Source organism: Sturnus vulgaris, chromosome 3, assembly GCF_052056855.1.
Source record: "Sturnus vulgaris isolate bStuVul1 chromosome 3, bStuVul1.hap1, whole genome shotgun sequence".
Lineage (NCBI taxonomy): Eukaryota > Metazoa > Chordata > Aves > Passeriformes > Sturnidae > Sturnus > Sturnus vulgaris.
Window position 1 is genome coordinate 75,788,887 of NC_142245.1, and position 21,875 is coordinate 75,810,761.

Below are 21,875 nucleotides of genomic sequence, written 5' to 3' on the forward strand. Positions count from 1 at the left end.
TCAAGGTCTTTGTTTTCCTTGACAATTTTCAGTCAATACTTTCCCTGAGTAAAGTCCTAAAGAAATGGAGATATATTTGTAGAAATAGCCACTCAGAAGTTCCCAAAGAAGACAGTCAGGCTATTGCCAATATCTGGATTCCTAAGCCTAGCACACACATTTTGCCTTTGGCAAGTGGCAGTGACAAACCCTGACTGAGAGGAAACTTCAGGGCATCCATCCCTCCCGCAGGCGGTAGCTGGGATGGAGGATGCAGGACAACCTCTCGAAGCATCTCAGCTGCTGAACCAGGAAAGAAGCAGCAGTAATTCTGACTTGGAGACATTTATGGGACACTGAAAGGGAGAGGAAATTCCTTCAAAGACCAACTTTTGTGCCCTTTTTTTGCAGTGGATTGTTTCATTTCAAGGTCATGGCACATATTAGAGCAAAGATATTAGATCCAGATTACCTGCAAAATATCACTACTAAAGAGGTTAGAAATTTAAAATAGAACAAGAAAAACAGAAGAAATGATACTGTGCAGACAAATGTGCAGTCATCCTTTGTCAGTAATCCATATATGCAAAATTCTTCAGGTGCAGCATTCTTTCTTTCAAAGCCATGCTAAAACTGAAAGCTCTCTGGTGATTCAAAGCTTTCACTTTCTCATCTGATGTTTGTGCCACACAGAAAGAGAGCCCAGCCTTTCACTTTTGCCCTTAAGTACCCTAGCTAAATCCCAGCTGGATGCAGCAAAACTCAGACCGATAAACATATTTACTCATGAGATCAGATGTCTCTAACCTGTCACTATAATTCCTCCTGACCATAGGTTCTAATCATCACTATGAAATTTGGAACATAACTATATAATTTTAATCCTAATAACATTAGTAAATTGCTGATATACACCGTGGAAACCATTCTAGCAATATGTGTTTTATTTCATTTTCTCAGGATTCAAAAATAAATAAAAATATGAGGAAAGCAAAAAGTAAAAACAGAAAAAAATAGCAGGATGTTGCTGCCACTGATGTCTATGGCAACTGGCAGAAATCCCATGCATTTTAATGGGAGTAAGATTTTCAATTTTTAGTACTTGTGCCCTACATATCTTTCACCTTCAGCTCTTCTCGACAGCACTGACTACATGATGTTCTGAAAAATGAACCTCCAAAATGTAGTTTTGGCCTGTTGGAAAGGTTTATTCATTTTTTTTCCTTTTCTTTAACTTATGCTCAAATTTCAAACATGGGCATAAGGATTATATTTTTATTTTACTACATAAAGGGAGTAGAACAAGTCTTGATGCTGACAGAACACTTTATGTGATATTTAGCAACAAAGAAGGAAACTCTGTCAGCCCAGAATTCACAGGAGCACCAGTTGGCTAAATTCATGGCTTGGTGTGGGAAAATTACCTCAACACTGTCTACTTTTGCTGATTTTTCCTTATGCTGACACTTTTGATGCCCTGAAAGTTGCTGTGCTCACATCCTCTGCTGCTGGTGTCAAAGAACACTCTCAGTCTTCACATGCCAAGATGAGGAAAACCTATTGCAATGCCCAAAAGACTTAACTCCTGTCAAATATATTCATTTAACACAAGCACTCTGGTCTATGGCTCTGAAATCTAATAGTGATGGCATGAAGCAGGAAGGAGGGGAAAAACAAGCAGTAGCCTTTAAAAGAAAATCTTCAGTTAATGGATAGAGCCACTCCAGTTCATTGTAAAGGAAAAAGATAAAAAGTATTGGCCACAAAGACAGAACTAGATTTTCAGATTAGTGCTGTACACAAAGGATTATACACAATCCTACTGAAAAATAGCAACTTTAACTAAATAGTAACTTTTTATTTCATTAAGTTTACACATATGGGAATAAAACACTTTCAGAACAGAGTCAATAGCAAGCCTGTCACACCAAGCTCCTGACTCTAAGAGGTTATGAGAATGTGTTCCTCCACGTTAGCATCCCCTCAGGTGTCCACAGAGCAGAACAGAATATCTTGACTTGGAAGGGACCCACAAGGATCATTGAATCCAACCCCCTGCTCCTCACAGGACTACCAAAACCTAACTCAGAAGACCGTGCAGGCCAATTCTTCAGTTTACCACATCCACAGACTGGGTTGTTTCTGGGTTTCATGGCTGTAAGGTCCCTGCACTGTTTCTTTCATCCTACTGCCACCCAAATTTACTTCATTTTGCAGTATCCACAAACAAATAGAAATTTAAGAATAACCTCAAAGAATGTGATGCGGCTACATGAAAAAAAAACAAAAAACTACCAACATCTGCAAGGCAGATGAAATAACTTGTCTGTGCAGCCCAGGAAACTGAAGGTTTGCATGTACCTTTGAGATCTCATGTTGGAAAGAAGGGGATCAGCTGGAGTCAAATGTAAATCATCAGGCCTGTGAAGAAAGCCCAAAGGAGCTGCACCTGTTTAACCTTAAACCAAAGAAAATGGAAGGAGGCATTTGAACAATGACTATGGTGTAGGAGTTAATTATATATTTGCTTAATCCTTTCTGGAGAAATAAAAAATAAAAAATAAATAATATACCTAAGTTTCTGGAAGAAAGAAAAAGTGATTTTAATAAAGCACTGGTGGACTAGGTTGTCTGTGCAGCAGTGACATTTCACCCACTGAGGGTCTTCCAGAGCAGGCAGCATAGACATGAATTATATAGGTGTGCATTTATTATACAGTGGGACCACCAAATTTGTGATTACACACACAAATGCAAAAAAAACCCTTTCACCCTTATTATTTTTTAATCATTTATTCTTGAGAAGAAACATAGAAAGGTTTTCAATGGTCAGGAGGAACTGGAGGAACTGTTTGTCTCTCTCACATTCCTTCCCCTTTTGCCTTCTCACTCATTTTCTTAAATGTTATTTTCATAACTTATTCCAAAAAAGGAACCATTTATTTTCTTTGTAAAGCACCTTAAAGTTCAGGTAAAGTAAAAGCTGGATCTGAACAACCCTTACTTTCACATACACTTAATAAACAGAATTTTTTGTAAAATACTTACATTTTCAGACATTTGCCCATACAAGTACATACTGAAGATCCTGATTTTTTTCCACCCACTTCATTCTCAGAATAGTGCAGTGAAGTAGCTGGTAGCAAAGAAAACTTTCTGGGGATTGCCATTCAAACAAGGACACACTGACAATTTTATGTTTGCTTGGAGACTACCTGCACTTTCTATACAGAGAAGCAATTTGATAAACAATAGAAGCATTTCTGCTGAAAAAAAATATTTTTGAAAACACAACACATAATTTTCACTAATCCTCATAACAATGATAAACTTGCAGGAACTTTTGAAACAAGAACATAAGAAGATACAATGAGATGTATAAAAGGAAAAGGAGAGAAAATTAATAAAGTATTCAAAATGTATTATCAAAAGCAGGTAATTTTGTGAGTTCTCCAAGAGTAAAGATTTGAGATTTGATTCAATTACAAGTGATCTGTAGAGCTGCTGTTAAATTTCCTATTCTTGCTTACATCAAAAACTAAGATTTTCTTTAATAGGGGTTAAAGATACACAGAGTAAAAACAGTAATTCTGAGGGGTTATGCTGCTGGCTTTAGCCCTTCCTGCATTTCACCTGGGAAACACTAACAAGTGCTGCATTTTTTTAATATCTAATCTCTGCAAACAAAAATTGCTCATTTAATTTTAAATGTAGGATTCGACCACGATCTTATTTTAGTAAGGGACTGTTTGACACTTTCCTCTGAAGTAATCACAGTATTGTACCTCGGTATGTTTGGTTTTTCTTGGATAGTCTTTATAATCAATACACCAAAACGAGTCAGTACAGCAGAGGGAATGCAACATTTCCTGACGTCACCTATTTGTCTAGCACAAAACTGGAAAGATTTTGAAGGCAATGAACACAATTGAGAGAGAGCAAGGTCTGGCCACTAGTTCTGCCCTGGCTATATGTTGATTCCCTAATTAACCAGGAATCTCAGACTCCTTATCCTGCTTCTGTGTGCAGTGCCGAATTTGAGCTGCTCTTTGCTATGTTGGGGGATTTTTCTCTTCTTGTTGTATTTGTTCTGAATACTGAAGCATTTTTTTAAGATACTAAAAAGAGCATGCAAACATGCAACTAAACCCAAAAAATCAAGCATGGCACAGTAGGACAAGAAAGCTTCTGGGGAGAGAAAGCAAAACTGTGTGACAGATGGAAAAGTCTCAATGGATGAATGGTACTACTACAAATAAGTAGCAGGCAGCCAGAGGGAATCAAATAATGATTATGGAAGAAAAATGAGGGTTAAAAAATGGGGTAAGAAAACCTTCGACACTGGCACAAAATTCTAGATTAGTAATGTATAATATTTGTACAAGGGAGGTTTAATTATATGCTTTCCACAAACAGGGAAAGCAGTAAAGACAAAGAAGCCAGACAGCTGACAAGCATGCCAGTGTGGACAGTATAAAAAGCTCAACGTGTCCTTGGAGAGGAAGGAACGTACTCCAGGATTCGGTCTGGCATGCCCCCAAACCCGAACAGATTACTTTCTGACGATCAATACCTGTAACCACCAGAGGCCTGTTGGAGAGTTTAAAAAAAAAAATAGAAAAAATAAGCTTCAAAGAGACCTGGTCCCAAGCTCACATTTTATTTTTGCCACTGGGTGCTGAGGTAAGAGCTTTGGACAAGGCTCATTTTTCATCTCTTTATAGGGCTGCGGATTGAATATGAAGTGTGGCGGCGTGTTCTCAGGGCTTCGCTCCGGCGCTTTCCTGTCCCGCAGAGGAGCACTCTCAGGATGACACTCGTCCCCTTTGACCAAAGCTGGTATCAGATCTCTCACAACAGCCTGATTAATGTCTCCTTTAACATCCATGACTCTTATCCACCTATAAAGGAAAAAAAAATAAAATCCTTATTGTTTTCTTAATTTAGGCCCCGTTACCTTTGGAGAGAAATAGAAAAAACTGAATAGGTTCTTCATTTTATATGAAATGTCACTGATCAGCAGTTATATCCAAATACAGCTTAGCTGTTTTAGAGAAGCAAAGTGGGGTCTTTTTCACATACTATAGTATACCTGAATAGAAATTAAATCTCAGTTTTTTCCCAATAATATAATTTAATCACAAGCACATGCTGAAAAAAAAAATGGATTTAGACATTACTATGAGTAGGAAGCAATAATTCATACATGTTTCTGGAGTCACAGAGACTTCTGTATAGTTTCATGTCTCCAATTACAATTGCACCTTTTCTCCTCTTGCATTTAGCTTAATTTTCTTTTGTCTTTCCCCCATTCTTTTTTCAAATACTGCAAGGCAGTGCGTATTTTCCAGAAAGCACTGATGCAATTTATTTTTTTGTCCATCTACCTTCATTGCTATAAATGACTGTTCTGAATAAGGGAAAACAGAGAATAATAGAAAATCTAAGCAGCTTTTTAAGGAAACAGCAAAAAAATTTGAAAAAAGAAAAAAGAAAAAAAGAAAGGACTGTATTATTAATAGCAAACTCCAGGATGATGGATGAAAAGAACAACAATATCCTTTAATCATAAAGCACTAACATTCCAGCAGTGCTGGTAAGTGACTGGAGCAGTGAAACCATTTGAGACTTAAACAGATGGATTAGGAAAGGTTCCACTGTGGGTTCCTGGACAGATTTCAAAACAGCAGCCTGGTTAACTAATGCATAAAAAGCAAGTGATTCTTCCAATCAATAAGCTTTTATGTAAGCATATTTGAGTTATAATATTTAAACACAGCAGACAAGTGGGGAATCAGGAATTCCTCATGCTGGGCTAGAAAAGCAATAAGTTTTACTTGAATCTGGAGATCTCTTTTTTCCCAGCAAACCTCAAAGATATTTATAGCTAATGTTGTCACCACATGTTCATCAATATATTAACAGCTCCTGAAGGTTTTGTGAAAATTATAGGGAGTTCCAAGTACAAAAGATGCATTTTTTAAACAAATATTTTTTGAAATACCTCTTTTAAGGAAAACTTAACCAGACTTTCACTGAATGAAGGAAACTACACATAAAATTCATCATTGACTACCTTTCCTAGTGAGCACCCTTTCCACAAACGATTAGAGGGACTACAATCAAAAGCCCAGGTCATAGGGGCTGATTCCCTTTGGCATGATAATATTTATCCTAGGTAAGAAATGGAAATGAAAAATGGTAATGGTTTTATATGGATATTTTTTACACATCTTTATTTCAAAATATCTTTTAGAGGAGGTTATAATTTTTAAGGAATTACTGGCAGTGAATACTATGTCTCTTTCTCTTAAGTGCCCAGTTGCAAATAGAAGCATGATATTTAATAAAGGTTTCTAAAAGTGACCTACCATAGATCTTTATATAAAATGGTGGTATTATTATTATTATTATTATGTCTAATAAATTCCAGTGTTCCAAGGATAGAAACAAGCACTGCAAGAGAAAATTTCATGCACAAGGGAAAATTTCAGGCTTTTGTATGATACTTGGAGTTCTAGGCCATGGTCTCTAGTACTCTGTTTATACCACAATCAAGAAACATGCAAATTTATACTGGTTACCAATATAGGCTTCCCCTTCCCATCTGAGATCTAGCTACAACGTATTTCATCTTAAATCTTACACTTATTCAGACAGGAGTTTTGCTTATTTTGCATCATGCCATATCTTTTAGGAAGCACTTTAATAGTGTTTTCTAAAGATTAACTTTTTAACATTTTGAGTTTTCACATTTTGGGGTCTCTAGTAGGTTTTCAGAAGTAGTCCTTTTGAGACTCTTCATGGCTATCACCAAATTACATCCAACTGTAAAATTCAGAACCAAGAGAACACTGTGGAAGCATACACTGATTTTGAATCCCAATGGAGTTTCAGAAAAACCCCATACATTAGTATTTGACCAAGTAATAAAGAACTTTTCAGTTTTTCAAGACATTTCAGAATCAAGTGTCTCATTTAGTTATAAATATGTCCTGCATTTTGCCAGCATACAAAGCAGTCATTACATGTGTAATATTTGTCACTGGCTTCTTGCCTGCTAGAAACCAGGTTGTAATTGCACATTTTGATATTTCAAGGACTTTGCTCTGGCCTGAAGTATCAGACTGCTGTGGTGCTAGGACTTTCCATCAAGGAGTTTGGGCTCCATGACCTGTGGGGTTGCTGGCTTTCCTGGCTCCCCTTTACATTGCCAGCCAGGACGTCTGCTTCATACATGTGTACGTCTGAATACATGTATATATTTGCCTCGAGGTTTACAATGCAAATGTTCTTCATAAATTGAAAAAAGATACTGGGGGGGAAAGTGCCTACAGCCCTAAAACAGTAAGTTTATTAGTCTGCACTATAAGAAGAGTATCTTTCAGTCCCTAGGGTACGACCCTCACAGGACTAAATGTCATTCATTGACAGAGTGACTAAACAGTTGACAGAAGCTTGTAGTAAACCTGTAGTATTCAGTAAAATCCTCTGAAAATAGTAGAGAGTTCCTTCCAATTTTCTGAATGGGGTCTTCCTCTTTCTGAGACTAAAATCCTCTTTTTCCTTCTCAGTCTACATACTAGTTGTAAGTGCAAAGTCTTTCTTATTTTTTCCTCTTTACTAGTCTGAATTTCAGGCTGAAAGAAGTGGAATAGGATGAAGAGCTTTATAAGAAGTCCTGATCTTGCCTTTCCTCTGGGCCAGTTTGTCTCTACCTCAATCCCCACCATCAGCACACACTGTGTATAGTGTTTGGAGAAATGGCAGCATAAATTCTCTCTGCTTTTTCCAGTTATTCAAATTCTGTGACATTTTGTGATGATCTGAGGGCATGTTTACAAGCAGTAAAAATATACTGATGTCATGAATAGACTAGAACCCAGATGCTATGATTCAACTTCAGCTGCCAATTACTGCTATTTTGAATACAAACAAATCTGAAAGTAAAAACAACAAATTAAGGATATTAAATATGTTAAGCAGATTTTGAAGTATTACCCTATTTCTACTTTAAGGGGAACTAAAAATTCAGAAAAAGGAATAGAGTTCTTGCCCACAATTAAAACAGTAAATAGTAAATATATTCCATGTAGCTCTTAGGAGTTCGGTCCCCCACCGTTATCTGTGGGATGCTTCACACTGCCACAGTAGGGCAGTTCAACATTTCAACCTCTTACTGGAAAAATTAACCTGTTTTTTCTAATACGTTGTCAACTCTGTTCACAGAAGCCCACATTGCATGAAATTCACAGGCCCCCACAGAGATAAAATAATTCTCCTTTTGGTGCACCACTGAGGAATGCTAAAAATAGTTGAACATGCCAGGGAAAAAAACCTCCTTTGGGGACTGCAGTGTTTTTTCCTCACTGAAAAGAAAAAAAAGTGGATAAGCATATATGTGTACAATTAGATCCAATTTCTGTATACTACATCAAGTAGTTAGTCTACATTCTGGAGATTCCTGAATCTCCCACCTATCTAATCATTATACTTCGTCTGTATTCCAAATGTAGAAGAACAGTGTATTAATCTCAATTGCTGAATAACTAATAGCCACTGTTGCTTCCATTTACTGTGAAAGCATCTTAAATATTAACACATGAAAAAAAGCATATAATTTTGTTTAATATATAGATATATGTGCACATATCTAAGTGAAGATGCACTTACACACAGATACGTGTGTGCAAAATTGTTTGCTGTGGAAACAAAAATCCTCATTGCCATCTATACCTTGTTGTCTGACTTCAGATTTATTTAAGTGGAGTCTTGCAGCACTGGCGTAATGCTTACATGGAGAGGTTGGATTGACTTGAACCCAAGTCACTAGGAGGACAAAGGCTTTTCATTAAAACCTTGCTGATTAGCCCTAAAAATGACACTGATGACCTTGGAGACAGCACTAGTTTTCTGCACTAGAAGCATGGAAGATATGAAACTGTTAAAGTCCTGATGTGCATATATACACAGATATCAACACTTTGATCTGCTCTGCTCTCTTCTGAGTTGTTTTTAGGAATATTTTTAAGAAAGATGTATCAGCAGTAAGACCAGTTATAGTACATTTCATCTTGAAATCTTCTACAATATATGTGAAAGGCATGGAATCACACTTTTATAAACAGCAATACAAACTTATCAGAAGTTGAATAAAGGACATGTATGTTCATTACTGGCTGTGGTGAATTTCTTTTCGGATGCTATGTGTTTCAACAGCACTTTATTCCTGTCTATATGCCTCTCTGAGTGGAAACAGTTTTATTAGATGCTGTGGCAGCCTTCAGATTATATTCACACAAATAAACAAGGTATTACTTGGTGCCAAACATTAGTATGGGTACTGAACAATCATCATTAAAGCAGTCAACATGAAGCATTTAGAAACGGTTAACACTCCAAAGCATTAGGTAGATATAGGTTTTTTTATTGTCTAAAAAATAAAAGAGGTTTTAAAAATGCTTTTCATCTACCTACAGAATTTTTTTTCTATTTAATGAACGTATTCTGCTTATACATAAGATACCATCAACTCATCCTTAAAAAAAGGGGATATGTAAGAATGGAAATGTTAAAGTGTCCTTTTACCATTGATATTAAATATTACCCCGAATTAAAAATAAATATAAATGACAACCCCTGTCAGATATTACATCTATATGTAGCACACTTTTTAACATTCACTATATATGAGTAATCATGTTTTTATTAATGCAAATGTTCCTGTAAGGAAGCACCTGTAGTGAACATGGTCTTGTAATGAGATACATAGGTCATATCATGGAGAATGACTGTAAAATTTAGCCACTTGATGCACTTGCAGGTGTGAAACATCTCAAAGGCTCTGTTCTGATTAAATGAATTTCCAATTCTGTGACAAGAATTAACATGCCCTGTGCAGGACTGGGTGCTGAACACGCAAAGATATTTATAAATTCCTCTTGATGCTCTTAATATTAGGATAATCAGTTTGCTCTTTCCATTTGTAATATTTATTTCATGTAGTACAAGAGATTGCCATTTCAAACTATCTGTGTTTCCCTGGCTTCAGGAAAAAAACCTTTGGAATTTTTAGTACATCTATCCCCTAGTTGCTGTCTTCACTGTTATCTCTAAATCATGAAGTGCAGGACAACACAATGCCAGACAGTTTTGTGCTTTCCACATTCTTTGTATAAGGTCCTGTTTTTCGTTTTCTTTTTTGTTTTTTTTTTTAATTTTCACACCAAAGTCAACTTTACCTCAGAGGAGAGGTTTCAATATCATGCCTGCCTCTGTCCCCAACAGACCAGTGGCCAACAGAGGGACATGCTACTTACAGCCTCTGCCGTCCATCCTCCAGGGCTTAGCAGACCTTCATCTCCTGGCAGACCTACCACTTGGATCCAGAGCAAGTCTCAAGCTACTGCATTTGTTGCAAGATGCCTTCACTCTGTCTCAGTGCTCCACTTTTCTACATCTCAATCTGACTCATATAAAGAGCCTTAGAGTTACTCAAGTCTAAATGACATTCCTAATCCACCAGTAGTTAGAGCTGAACCATGGCTCAAGGCTTTCCTTATCCCATAGTCCAAAATGAAGCTTGGTATCTCTCTCAGAAGAGCCCAGGCTTTATCTGGGCCATCAAGTCAGCCATGAAACCATGCAAGTTAATTGGAAGCATTAAACTGAGAAGGATTCTTAATCAAGCCATGACCACTATTAGCAACTGAGTACTGGGGTAAAGGTGGATAATAATTTTTTACTATACGTAATGATTGTCTTAAATTTGCACATTAGGCAAATCCTCAAACAGTGCACGGGGTCACTAGAAATCATACTCTGAGGTTCAGCAGTTGCACAAATACACAGAGAGCTTACGTGAACCAGAGAAATGAAACCTGTCCAAGATCCTAAAAGCTCCCAAACCGACAGGCAGCTTTAATGTGAGCAACTGTAAGATGATTTATTTTTTTTTTCAGATCAAATACACAAAGTTCTGGATGTAATTCTGTTAAGCAGTTTTACATCTTGCCACTAGGACTTTTTTTTTTTTTTTTCCTCTGTGCTAAGCTTTAATATCCTTTAAAATGCATTAATGTGTCCCTGGAACAGACGCTTAGAGACTCCTGCACGCTTTGAATATTTCCACTTTAAAGAGGGCTTTCAGTACTTACTGAGACTCTATGTACCACCTCATTGGCACCAGACCTTGTAAAACACTAAGGAAAACGGCTCCCTGCCCAAAACATGTCTGACAAGAAAAATCTTGCTTCAGGTCATCCCATAGTTAAGGAAAACAAAAAAGTGGGACCATATAAAGCACCTCTTGGAGATTTATGCAAACATTTGTTTCCATTTCAGTTAACTCCATCTCAGAGGCTTGCATTTGAATTTCAGGTCCTAGCAGCTCCTGTATGCCAAAGAGAAGCCAGGGCAAAACCAGGAAACTCCAACCAGATTCTTTCAAAAATCTCAGTGTTTCCTTGCCTTCTTTTTGTCTTTAAATGCTATAAAGCAGCTGAATATAATGGTAGGAGTTCATCTATTAGAAGGGTTAATTTCAGACAAATAAGATATGACTTTTAGTAAAAAGTTCAACATGAAGTGTCTACACTCCATGTCTGTGAATAAACCTGAGTTCTAACAAGCCTCCTGTAGTTTTTATTGCAAAGAACTTTCATATGAAATATCTAAATAAGACTGCATGCTACCACCTTATAATGATTCTTATTAGACAGGAAGGGCTGAAGGAAATGTCGCTGTAATACTATTTTGTAAAAAATCTATTTATTTTATAATTTGATCCTCCAGACATCTCTCAATGCTTAGTTGAGTAACTTTGGTTAGACACCCCAGTGCTTCTCTACTGGGTTTTATCTTGAAAAGACACAATGGAAGAAAGTCTTGAAAACTAGTCCTGCATGCAGCAGCAAATATCTTCTAGTGCTCTGATCATATTGCAGTACTAGCATGCAACTACAGGATTATCCCATTCTCTGCATGGATCTCAAGTGCACTTTCAAAATGAGTTCTTTCTTTCCTATCAGAACAGAAGCTGCTTGGTAAATGCCTTTTACAGATCTACTGGCATTCATGCTTTTTAAATAATAACTTTATGGACATCCAGATAATGAAATGGAGTTAATGAGAAAATGTAACTGACTATCTACTTACTTGTGGGTCTGAGGAAGGCTTCAACAAGAAGCTGGCAAAATGAAAATGTGGTGTGCAGGAAGCACGTGAGGATTGATTTGCTATGGAAACCTGACAAAACTCAGTGGGGAATTTTGTAGTTTGATGAAAACAAAAATTAAAGCTAATTATAACAAACAAAATTATAGTAGTGTAAATAAACCACAAAGCCACCACAGTATGCAGGCTAAAGTGCAATAAGAGGCATATCATCCCTTTAAGTTGAATAAACCTATCCCAAAGAGAGAGGGAAAAACATGCATGCACAGACTCTGAGTTGCAAAATCTGTTTTTTTCTAAGGGATAGGACTTTCTAAGAAGTTTTGTAAAGTGCACCTAAACGTGCATTAGTACCTGGCATGAAGAACAAAGAGAAGGAATTTGAGGTGTGCATGCAGTTGCAGGGCTAGGAACTTACTGGGATCACATGGATGTTGTGGGATAGCTTCCAGAACTGCAGTGTTGCAATAGGTGGATACCGGATATTCAGAGGGGATAGGCTAGGACGGAAAGGAGGAAGAGTTTGGCTGTATGTGAAAGCAGCAGAGATGCCTGGAGCTCTGCCTAGGGGTGAATGATGAGCCAGCTGAGACTTTGTGGGTCAAGAATATTGTGCAGGCAGACACAAGCAATGTTGCAGTGAGTGCCTGTTGCCCTCACTACAGTGTGGTGTAGTTTGGTGAATCCCTATGACTGAAGAGAAAAGCAGAGAAATCAAGGACATGGGACTTTGCATTCTGTGCTGACCACATAAAAATGCTCAAAGTGAGGACTCTACAGAAAAGTGCTAAGGACAAAGACTTCTGCTTAATAGTTTGTGCTGTGTCAGAGGCAAGTCAAAGGAGCTTATACAGTAACTAAAGATAAAGCAACACTAGAAAGGAAGAGCAGAGCTGGAAGTTTGTAGTGTATATTGCCAATAAGTCAACGTATTAAGGAAATGCAGCCATAAATTTCCTAGAGAAAAACATACTTTTTCTATTAGTTAAATTATGTTCCATGTTTTCTGGTAACATCTATTTTAAACTACACTGTGCTGTAAAGGCAAGATTTTAAAATGGTCTAAATTAGTCTATGGTGATTACCCACATTGTGCAACTTACTACTGTTTTATTAATGCAAGATTAAAGATAATACTTTACTGGAAGAGATAACAGCAGAATTAACCTCTATTTACCTTGACATAATAAAGATTTAATAAAACATGGGAAAATGTCAATGAACAGCATAATTATTCTAACATGAAATTTAAATGTAACTTAATTCTGTATTCTGCATATTTAATGCTTTAAGATTAGTCATCATTGTTCTTTTCTCCCTCTTACAATGCATACTTAAAAATATTTGAAGCAGACTCAGACAACTTGCTTATTAAATGTATACTAATTTATTTTCGGTTTCAGAAACATTAAATCTAAAACCCCTTCTCTTTTTTTAAAGATATTCACCAAACCTCTACAACCAGTATATCTCCATATCTCGCCCTTGTCCAAATTTTTTACGATTGAATCAAAGAAGATCCTTGCAGTTTTATTATATCAGACAGGCATCAAAGGGGCAGAACACATAGGAATGAAAAATAACACAGCTGCACTTTGCAATGGAGTATTCTGTATCTGGCCGTGTTTTGTTGTTCATGTAATACTTTTCAATAAACAAAGATGTCAATCAACTTTCTTTGCAGCACATCACATTTCAGATTTAAACCACTTCAGACACAGAGCTGCCCCAAGCTCACACATTTAACAGATAAAAATTCAGCTTTCTGTCAAGGCAGAATACAGTATTGATTGTAGACTGTATTTAGGCTGGTGTCTGTTGGAGCTATATTACTTTCAAACTCATACAAAGTCCACTATGGAGACATAATATAAAAAATGTTTCGTTTCTAGTGTAATTTTTTAAAACTTTCTACATTGATTAGTGGCAATTTCTAAATAAATGACAAAAAATATATATAAAAAAATAAAAAATAAAAAAAGCAGCCAGGGTTAGAGTCTATCCAGAAATCAGTGATGAGGGAAGTTACAAAAACACGATAGTAATCATGAAAACTTTGATCACTTGATTTGATTCTAGTGCTTTGTAAATTAGCATAATTATTCAAACATGCTTCATTAAAAATCACGACTGTACAAGTCCTTCAGTTTAATGATCCAAGAACATACAGAATGAGCTAAGCTTTAAATAAATACATCAACTTTGTACTAGATGGCCATGTCAGAGACTGGCAGGTTATTTATTTTAAATAAAATACTGAATGCTTTCTCGTTCCTTGCACAGTGTAGGAGACTGATGACTTGCTAAAAGGTGCAGAATGTTAGCTAGTGTATCTTACTGTTTATCCTCACATCCACCTGTACTTCTCCTGGGAACACATAAGGTTGGATATCATGTCACTCCTAAGCTACTGGGAGATTGGCATAAAATCCCAGTAAATCTCCAACTAATTACATTTGAACTGTAGGTGTCACAGTTGATTTTGACCTTTAAAGTTTGGCAGAAGTTTAACAGTCTTTACGGTGGCCCCACACTTGGCAATACTTTTTCTGTCAAAATTTAAAGAAATGAATAGGCTGCAAAATTAAATATGCATAAAAAAGTAAACAAAATATCCTGCTTATTAATATATAATGTCCCAGAAAAATCAAAGAAATACACTTATCCATGGCAACCAAAATCCTTGAGAATGTGCTGACATTCTCCTAAAACTGTAGCTGACAAAACACCAGTTGGCATCATTGGAGGGTTAAGAGAAATTTAACAAATTTGACAGAGGAAAGGGAAAACAAAATCCAAGTTAAGTTGTCACTCTCTGCTTAATTCCATATATACGTTTATCTTGAGATATAGCAGGGCAGCTCTTGTGAGTGGCTGTGAGTGAGGTTCCTGTTAGATTGTTACTCTTAATCTGACTGTTTAGTTTGGGACTTTGCTTTTCTAAGTATTGGATAATTGGTTATCAACATTTTATTCACCCACAACAATTATCTCTGCAGAAGTATGAGCTTACAGCCTCACTGCCCCAAAATCAAAAATCCAATCCTCCACCCTCCTCAAAAACACCCAAACAACAACAACAAAACCCACAGCTGGTTGCCCAGAAAAATACTGCATTAAATCTCTCCCTGCTGGCTTTCCAGCCATGATTGCAAATGCCCTAGTGTCCAGACTGTGAACATCCCAGCTGTCATCCAGGGACTTTTGAAAACCAAAACAAAGCCATGTGGCAGCAATACTAATAGCTGTCACAGACACCTTTATGGAACCATGGAATTGTAGAATGGTTTTGGTTGTACGGGTACCTTGAACATCATCAACTTCCAACCCCCCTCCTGTGGGCAGGGACACCTCCAACTAGACCAGGTTGTTCAGTTCCACCACATCCAATCTGCCCTCTTTTATTTTTAAAATTCAAACAGAAATTTGCAAGCAAGGAAATTAAGAATATTAACACTTTCTACATTTAAAAAGTTGTCCTTGTGGGTCCATAAACGTTGATTTAAATGAAAATACTGAAATACTTTTGAGGGAAAAGGGAATGACTTCTGAGAGGGTTAATAATTTCTTATCGTGCCTGCAAATCATTGTTTCTGAAAATTCTACATAGATTTTTTTTCATACAATTTTGAATTAAGCATGTCTTAATCCAGATTTGAATCTCAGTGATAGATTACTAAAATCATGTATTTCATTCTGTCTATGTGTTGTTAGCTATTATTTGCAGAGAGGCAGGTTTTTAAAAATTCTTGAACTAAAGGTTTTCTTTCAGCATCAAGGATTTTGTAGTTTAGGGGAAAAAAGACACAGTAGGTTATTGGAAACTCACAAATTATATGGGAGACAGGAGTCTACAAATAATCTTGCACATTCTAGTATTGTTTGTTGCTCCTTAGGGAAAACTTCATGTTTATCAGGTCACTAATAAAAAGAATTGGAGAATAAAAGATTGAGTTTACTTTGTTTCACAAAGAGAGGGTAAAAACACTTAAGAGTTGCAAATAAGGGAAATTAATTTCAAAGGACAGGTCAAAAATAAGAAAGAACATCTCTAAACTTATTTATCTGTTGAGGGCTAGCTATGCTAATTATTTCACAATTCCAGCTACTCTGTGGGGTTGGCCACAAGAATTTACTGCACAAGACAGGACTGGCATTCTCTGGAGACATCCCAGTGCTATGTACACTCTACTCTTTTTAAAGCAGGCTACCCAAGCATTCTTCCTCCCATTGGAATGTGCAAAATAATAAGAAATGAAAATGTTGATTACATTTCTTTCCTGCTCCATGCTGTAATTTCCAATTCCTTCTTTTCCTGGCCTCAAGAATGATCAAGCACTAAAACATCACATGGTAATGCAGAGGATTAGAGCATTTCCCACCACCCTGCCCCTACCCAATTAACCTCTTTTAATTAATATTTCTGCTGTGTTGCTTAATTTACACTTCTTATTCTGGCTTTTCATGGCTTCTTTTTCTCACATTTTGAAGACACACAGGTAAAATTTGTCAGTAAGTCTTTGAAAACCAATACTTTTGTAATAAAAATTTTTAGATTATAATGGTAATTCTGCCATGAATTTAGTGTAAAGACACACATGACATAATCAGTGGAGAAATTCATAATGAAGAGCTTAAATTCAGTGGCATGCATCCATACACTTAGTTTATTTAGGGAGATCCTATTGGGAACACTATCACAGGGCTACAAAAGAAATAAAAAAGCCCCTATAAAATTTAGAAGTCTTTCTATCATAGCAATGTGAGAAGTTTTTCAGTTTTAGTCTTTGGGCAAATTTTTTTTATGGTATTGCAATAATACTTTTTTCTGGTGACCACAGGGACAACATTTTTGTTCATGCAGGAACCCTAGATCAAATGATAGCTAAGAGACTATTTTAAATTTATGTAGCCTCAATTTTCAGCCTACAGGTTATTCAACCTCAACATTTCATTAATGAAACGCTGTCAATATTTCCCTGATATTGCCACAGGTTGACATATGGCATTATTCCAGTGTAAGATTTTCACACATTAGTGACTGGAAAATCAAGAATATTCCCCAAGACACCTGAGGTATGATTAATTCTCTAATAGTCTTTCTGTATCAGCTTGAGAGGAAGAGAGAGATCTTCCAGGGAGGAAAGAAAGTGGCAACACTAGAAAGAAGACAGCCTTGGCTTCTTGCCTGAAGCACTGACTTGGCCAGCTGCCCCACATGACAACTTTTGCCATCCTGAAGCCCAAATAAGATGCCAGCAGCAAGGCAACAGCTTGTAATGTACCTTGAGCAGAAATAAGGGCAACATTATTCCATGAAACCATCCGAGAGAGAGAGGAGTTAGTGCTGAGGGTAAAATAAAGGTGAACATGTTCTATCTGTTCGGTTAGGGATGGGAGTCTGTCACCATTTTTGAAGGTTAAAGCAAAGTTAGGAGAAAAAAACAGTGCTGAAGAGTTGATAGAGGAAGCAGATGCTCAGGGATGTCCTTCGCTAAGTTGAGTATTAAGGCCAACTTTCACATGTATGAAATTAAGAAAGCTGAACAGATTTGGCATCTCAATAGGTCCAGGTCTGCCCCTCATCAGGTATGCACGGACATCCTTAGAAAAGGAGGAATAGTTTTCGTGAGATTGTCATTACTGAGACACTCAAACCCTCCAGTCTAGAGTATCTATTTTTTTCCTAAAGTAACTGCCTTTTAATAGCATAAAACACATCAACAGCACATGAACTGGAAGGCTGAAGAACAATTAAACCACTTTCAGGACCAAGCTTCACAAACAAACCCTCGTTTCCCATTTTCCCACATTGCTTTGTATTTTTGAGGCATCTGCAATCAATGAGCTAAATGGCTGAAACAATCAAAACACGAAATTTGTAAAATCATTTTCTTGCTGGCTAAGCATGTGTCAAGCAGCACTGCTATGAAAAGCAACAGTTGCTTTTTAAGCCCTAAAATTTGTAATGGAATTTGTACTGAACTGAAATTTGTACTGGAAATGCTGGCAAGGCCAGTAGCCAGCGCAGATTTAGCAGTATTGCTACAACAAACATAAAGTAAAGCAGTACTGATCTCACACACAAATTAGACTGTCTAATGTACAAAAGTCCACTGTCTCCTTCTAACATGAACTTCGTTATCAGAAAGTTGGTTTGGATTGCTAAGCATAGGAATGATGAAAATGAATGCCAAAGACCGCTCATCCAACACATTAATTTCCAGTTTCAGGGAGATAGGATGTGCACAGCAAGACAGGCAGAGACAGACACAGAGAAAGGAGTCCAGTGTTATAAATATACAACATATATTTAACTCATCACATCTCTTATTCTATTTTTCAGTTGTTGACAATGTGATATAGGCAATGTTTTTATACCCTGTGTATCTATATATAAGTTTCTCTTAGTGCAAGTTACCCTTGCTGCAGAACAAATCTTTGTTTGTTAAGGGAAGTACAGCTTTGTTCCTTTCTGTAGTGTTTTTCCCATTCACTGTGGGCTCAAGATTGCTGAGCCGGGGAAGAACAGAAACCAATGCCCTTAAGTGCAGAATAATGACAAAGAGACAGAATGGAAACCCAGATCTTTGTAAGTGGAAAAGCCTGCTCTGGAAAAGAAGGTGTGTTGTGGTTTAATAGCTGTCGACTAAGTCCCACGCAGCCACTCACTCACTCCCACTGCAGCAGGGATGGGGGAGACAATCAGAAGAATAAAAATAAGAAAACCCTTGTTTTGAGCTGAAAACAGTTAAATGAGTAAAGCAAAAGCCATGCACACAAGCAGAGCAAAAAAGGGAATTCATTCACTTCTCCCATGGGCAGGCAGGTGTTCAATCATTCCCAGGAAATCAGGGCTCCATTACACTCAGTGGTGACTTAGGATGGCAAACACCATCACTCTCAATGTCCATCCCCTTCCTTCTTCTTCTCTCAGCTTTATATGCTGAGCATGATGCCTTATGGAGTGGAATGTCTCTTTGGTCAGTGGGGGTCAGCTGTCCCAGCTGCATCCCCTCCCAACTCTTTTTGACCCCCAGTCTACTCATTGTTGGATTGGGGTGAGAGGCAGAAAATGCCTTGACTCCATGTAAGCACTGCTCAGCAGTAATGAAAACATCCCTGCATTAACACCGCTGTTTCCAGCACAAATCCAAAACATTGCCCCTGATAGCTACTGTGGAGAAAATTGACACTATCCCAGCCAAAACCAGTGCAAAGTGTCTAGGATCAGCCTTTATAGACCTTAAGGTCACTCTGGTGAAAATAAAAGTTATTCTAAGTGCTTCTTGTCAGCAGTGACGCAAACCAGAAAGACATGCACATTAGAAGAGACCATTTCATTGCATATAATGGATATGCCAAATTTCAGAAGTAGCTTTTGAATGAGAATAGTTGGAGAAGTTATCCCAGAGGCTCAGTTGCACATCAAGTGAAAGGCCATCCTCTCCCCTCACCAATCTGCCAACACTTGAAAAGAAGAGGCTTGTGAGGTGTTCCTGGCCATGCTGGGTCATAACATGATGGGAAACCAGAATAGCATGAGAAAAACCTGGCAGAAGCTGCACACTTGTGGCGTACACCAAGAACAGAAACACGTTCTCTAGGGTTCAGGAAAAAATGATCCTTAGGTTCTAAAAGCCAGTGCAGTTTTGCTTGTCTCTTGAATGATGCCATTCAGGGTGCATTTAAGCCAAAAACAATCAGTAAAACTAGTATTTGACTAAAATAAAATCTTGCAGTGCATACACAAATACAATTAATACCTCAATGCATAAATCCATTGAAGTTGTAAGAATTTTACCAATGTATTTCTCAAGAAGTATTTTTTTTGTGCAATGACTGAGTGGATGCAAAACATTTTGTTCTTTCCAAATGAGCACCCAGGGTATTTCCTCTTCGAGGTTAGAGGCCTAGCTGTCTCATCAAAACAACATTTTTCATGGTTTCTGCTTGTACTTTCCAGCAGTGTTCTGATATAATAAAAGTATAGCATTTTTTGTCATAGCACTTATTCATCCAGATTCAATTCAGTACATACACTTTGCTGGCGATAACAGAGATCAGAGAAAAAGATTGCCTAACCATATTCCTATTTGTCAAAGGAGATGATATTTCTTTTTAAAGAAAATTTAAAAATAGATTTTAATTTCTTTCCTCTCATTTTGACCACCATCAGAAATGACAACCAAGATAGAAGCATAAGCTTCAAAATTCAGGTTTGGTCTGAGCCCATATTCAAAGTTTTGAGATACTTCAGGATGCTAATTTCAGGATTTTGATTTCTATCTTTGCAGAGTTAGAAACCATATTTTGCAGATGTAGGAATGAGGCCAAACTCCAAACCCCCCATGGTCCTTTACATTCAGGGTGATTGGGCAGATCCACAATCAAAACTTTCTGTAAAATTGCATGTAACTCCGTGGCCAGTGTGATAGTGTAACTGAATAATGTTCATAATTGATGCTGCCTAGTAACCAAACTGCCTCCAGCTTTTCAGATCAACAGAAAAGTTTCAGGATCTGAGCTATTCTGAAAAGAAGAGCATCCAACCAATCTATAAAGTTCCTATTGGTCTTTAAAGCAGAAAACATCATGAGTGGATTGTTAGATGAATTTAGCAGCAGGGAAGCCTGCAGCTCATCAGCTTTCTCTTCCTCAAAAGTACTTATTGCAGTCAAGAGGAATTATTGCTGGGGTTCTCCAAGCATGGTGATGTTTTTGTTATAATAAAAAACTCTGAACAATTCAATTGCACCCCCCACACCCAATTATCCTTTTAGTTTCTTTACTGCAATGATTCACTCTTTATGATATGTAAGATTTATACTTTGATTGCCAAACTACAATGAACGGAAAGAGACCAACAAAATAATGGCTAGTATTACTTGCCAAATGGACAAAGCAAACCTGAGCGAGGCACACAGACTGCATGAACTGCTTTTCTTCACATACTTGCTTCTTCATGGGAACAGCTTTCCTTATGGAAGCTTTTTCATTTGCTTACAATGACCATAAAATCTTCATTACAAATTCATATTTTGCTTTGAAAGAAAAAGACTTTTGCAGAAATGCTGGTCATGCTGTTATCAACAGGACTCTTCTCTTTAGCTCAGGAGTGTCTCAGCAGTTGCAATACTTTCACAAGAGTTTTCTCAATAAGCTCCAAATAAAGAAAGAGGCCTGAATATAATCTGAAGGCAGAGCTTTCAGAAGTCCTACCCTGCGTGTGAGCACACTTAGGGGTGGATGATCTATGCCCCTGGGAGGAAATGCTAGTGTTTCCTTACCAACATTGTGGATCTTCCATCAAGCTTGGACGAAAAAACTCCTAGCCTCTGCTGAGTATCTCTCTTTCATTCCCAGCCAATACGTGGTGTAGAAGGAGAGATTTCCACCAGTGCCGGCACACCACCAGCAGTGTTAGTGTATACAGACAGTTTTCACCTTGTTAGTAACTATTGTCACAATCAGTCTTCCCTACACATCCAGCAGGAAATATCTGGCCATCAGCACTGCTGAGCAGCACCATAAAGTAATGAATTGACATAATGATCAGTAATGGAAGGCAAATGGCTGTATCTATATCTATAAGCAACAGAGAAACAGAAGCATGACACTTCAAAATTAAAATATTCCTTCCTTTTTTTCATTATTAAGTATCTGAGAAAGCTAGATAAGAAAAGCAACTTTTAAGTAAAATCCAAAAATGGTCATTTCAG

At 37.3% G+C, this 21,875-nt stretch overlaps 1 protein-coding gene across 48 annotated transcripts in view; it reads right to left on the bottom strand.

Moving 5' to 3' along the window:
* Nucleotides 1–21,875, bottom strand: part of LOC148224426 (uncharacterized) — a 227,952-nt gene that overhangs the window by 29,741 nt on the left and 176,336 nt on the right. For 28 of the 48 annotated variants that reach the window (XR_015802571.1, XM_088162013.1, XM_088162010.1 and 25 more), the window contains one exon: nucleotides 4,636–4,880. Coding sequence is in view for 29 of the 48 variants with exons in the window: in XM_088162013.1 (XP_088018139.1) it covers nucleotides 4,636–4,880 (245 nt within the window). In the remaining 19 variants the exon portion in view is untranslated. Of the gene's footprint in view, nucleotides 1–2,340; nucleotides 2,438–2,756; nucleotides 4,881–21,875 lie in introns of those variants that run through there. The other 20 variants (XR_015802587.1, XR_015802574.1, XR_015802572.1 and 17 more) reach the window with 2 other exon arrangements.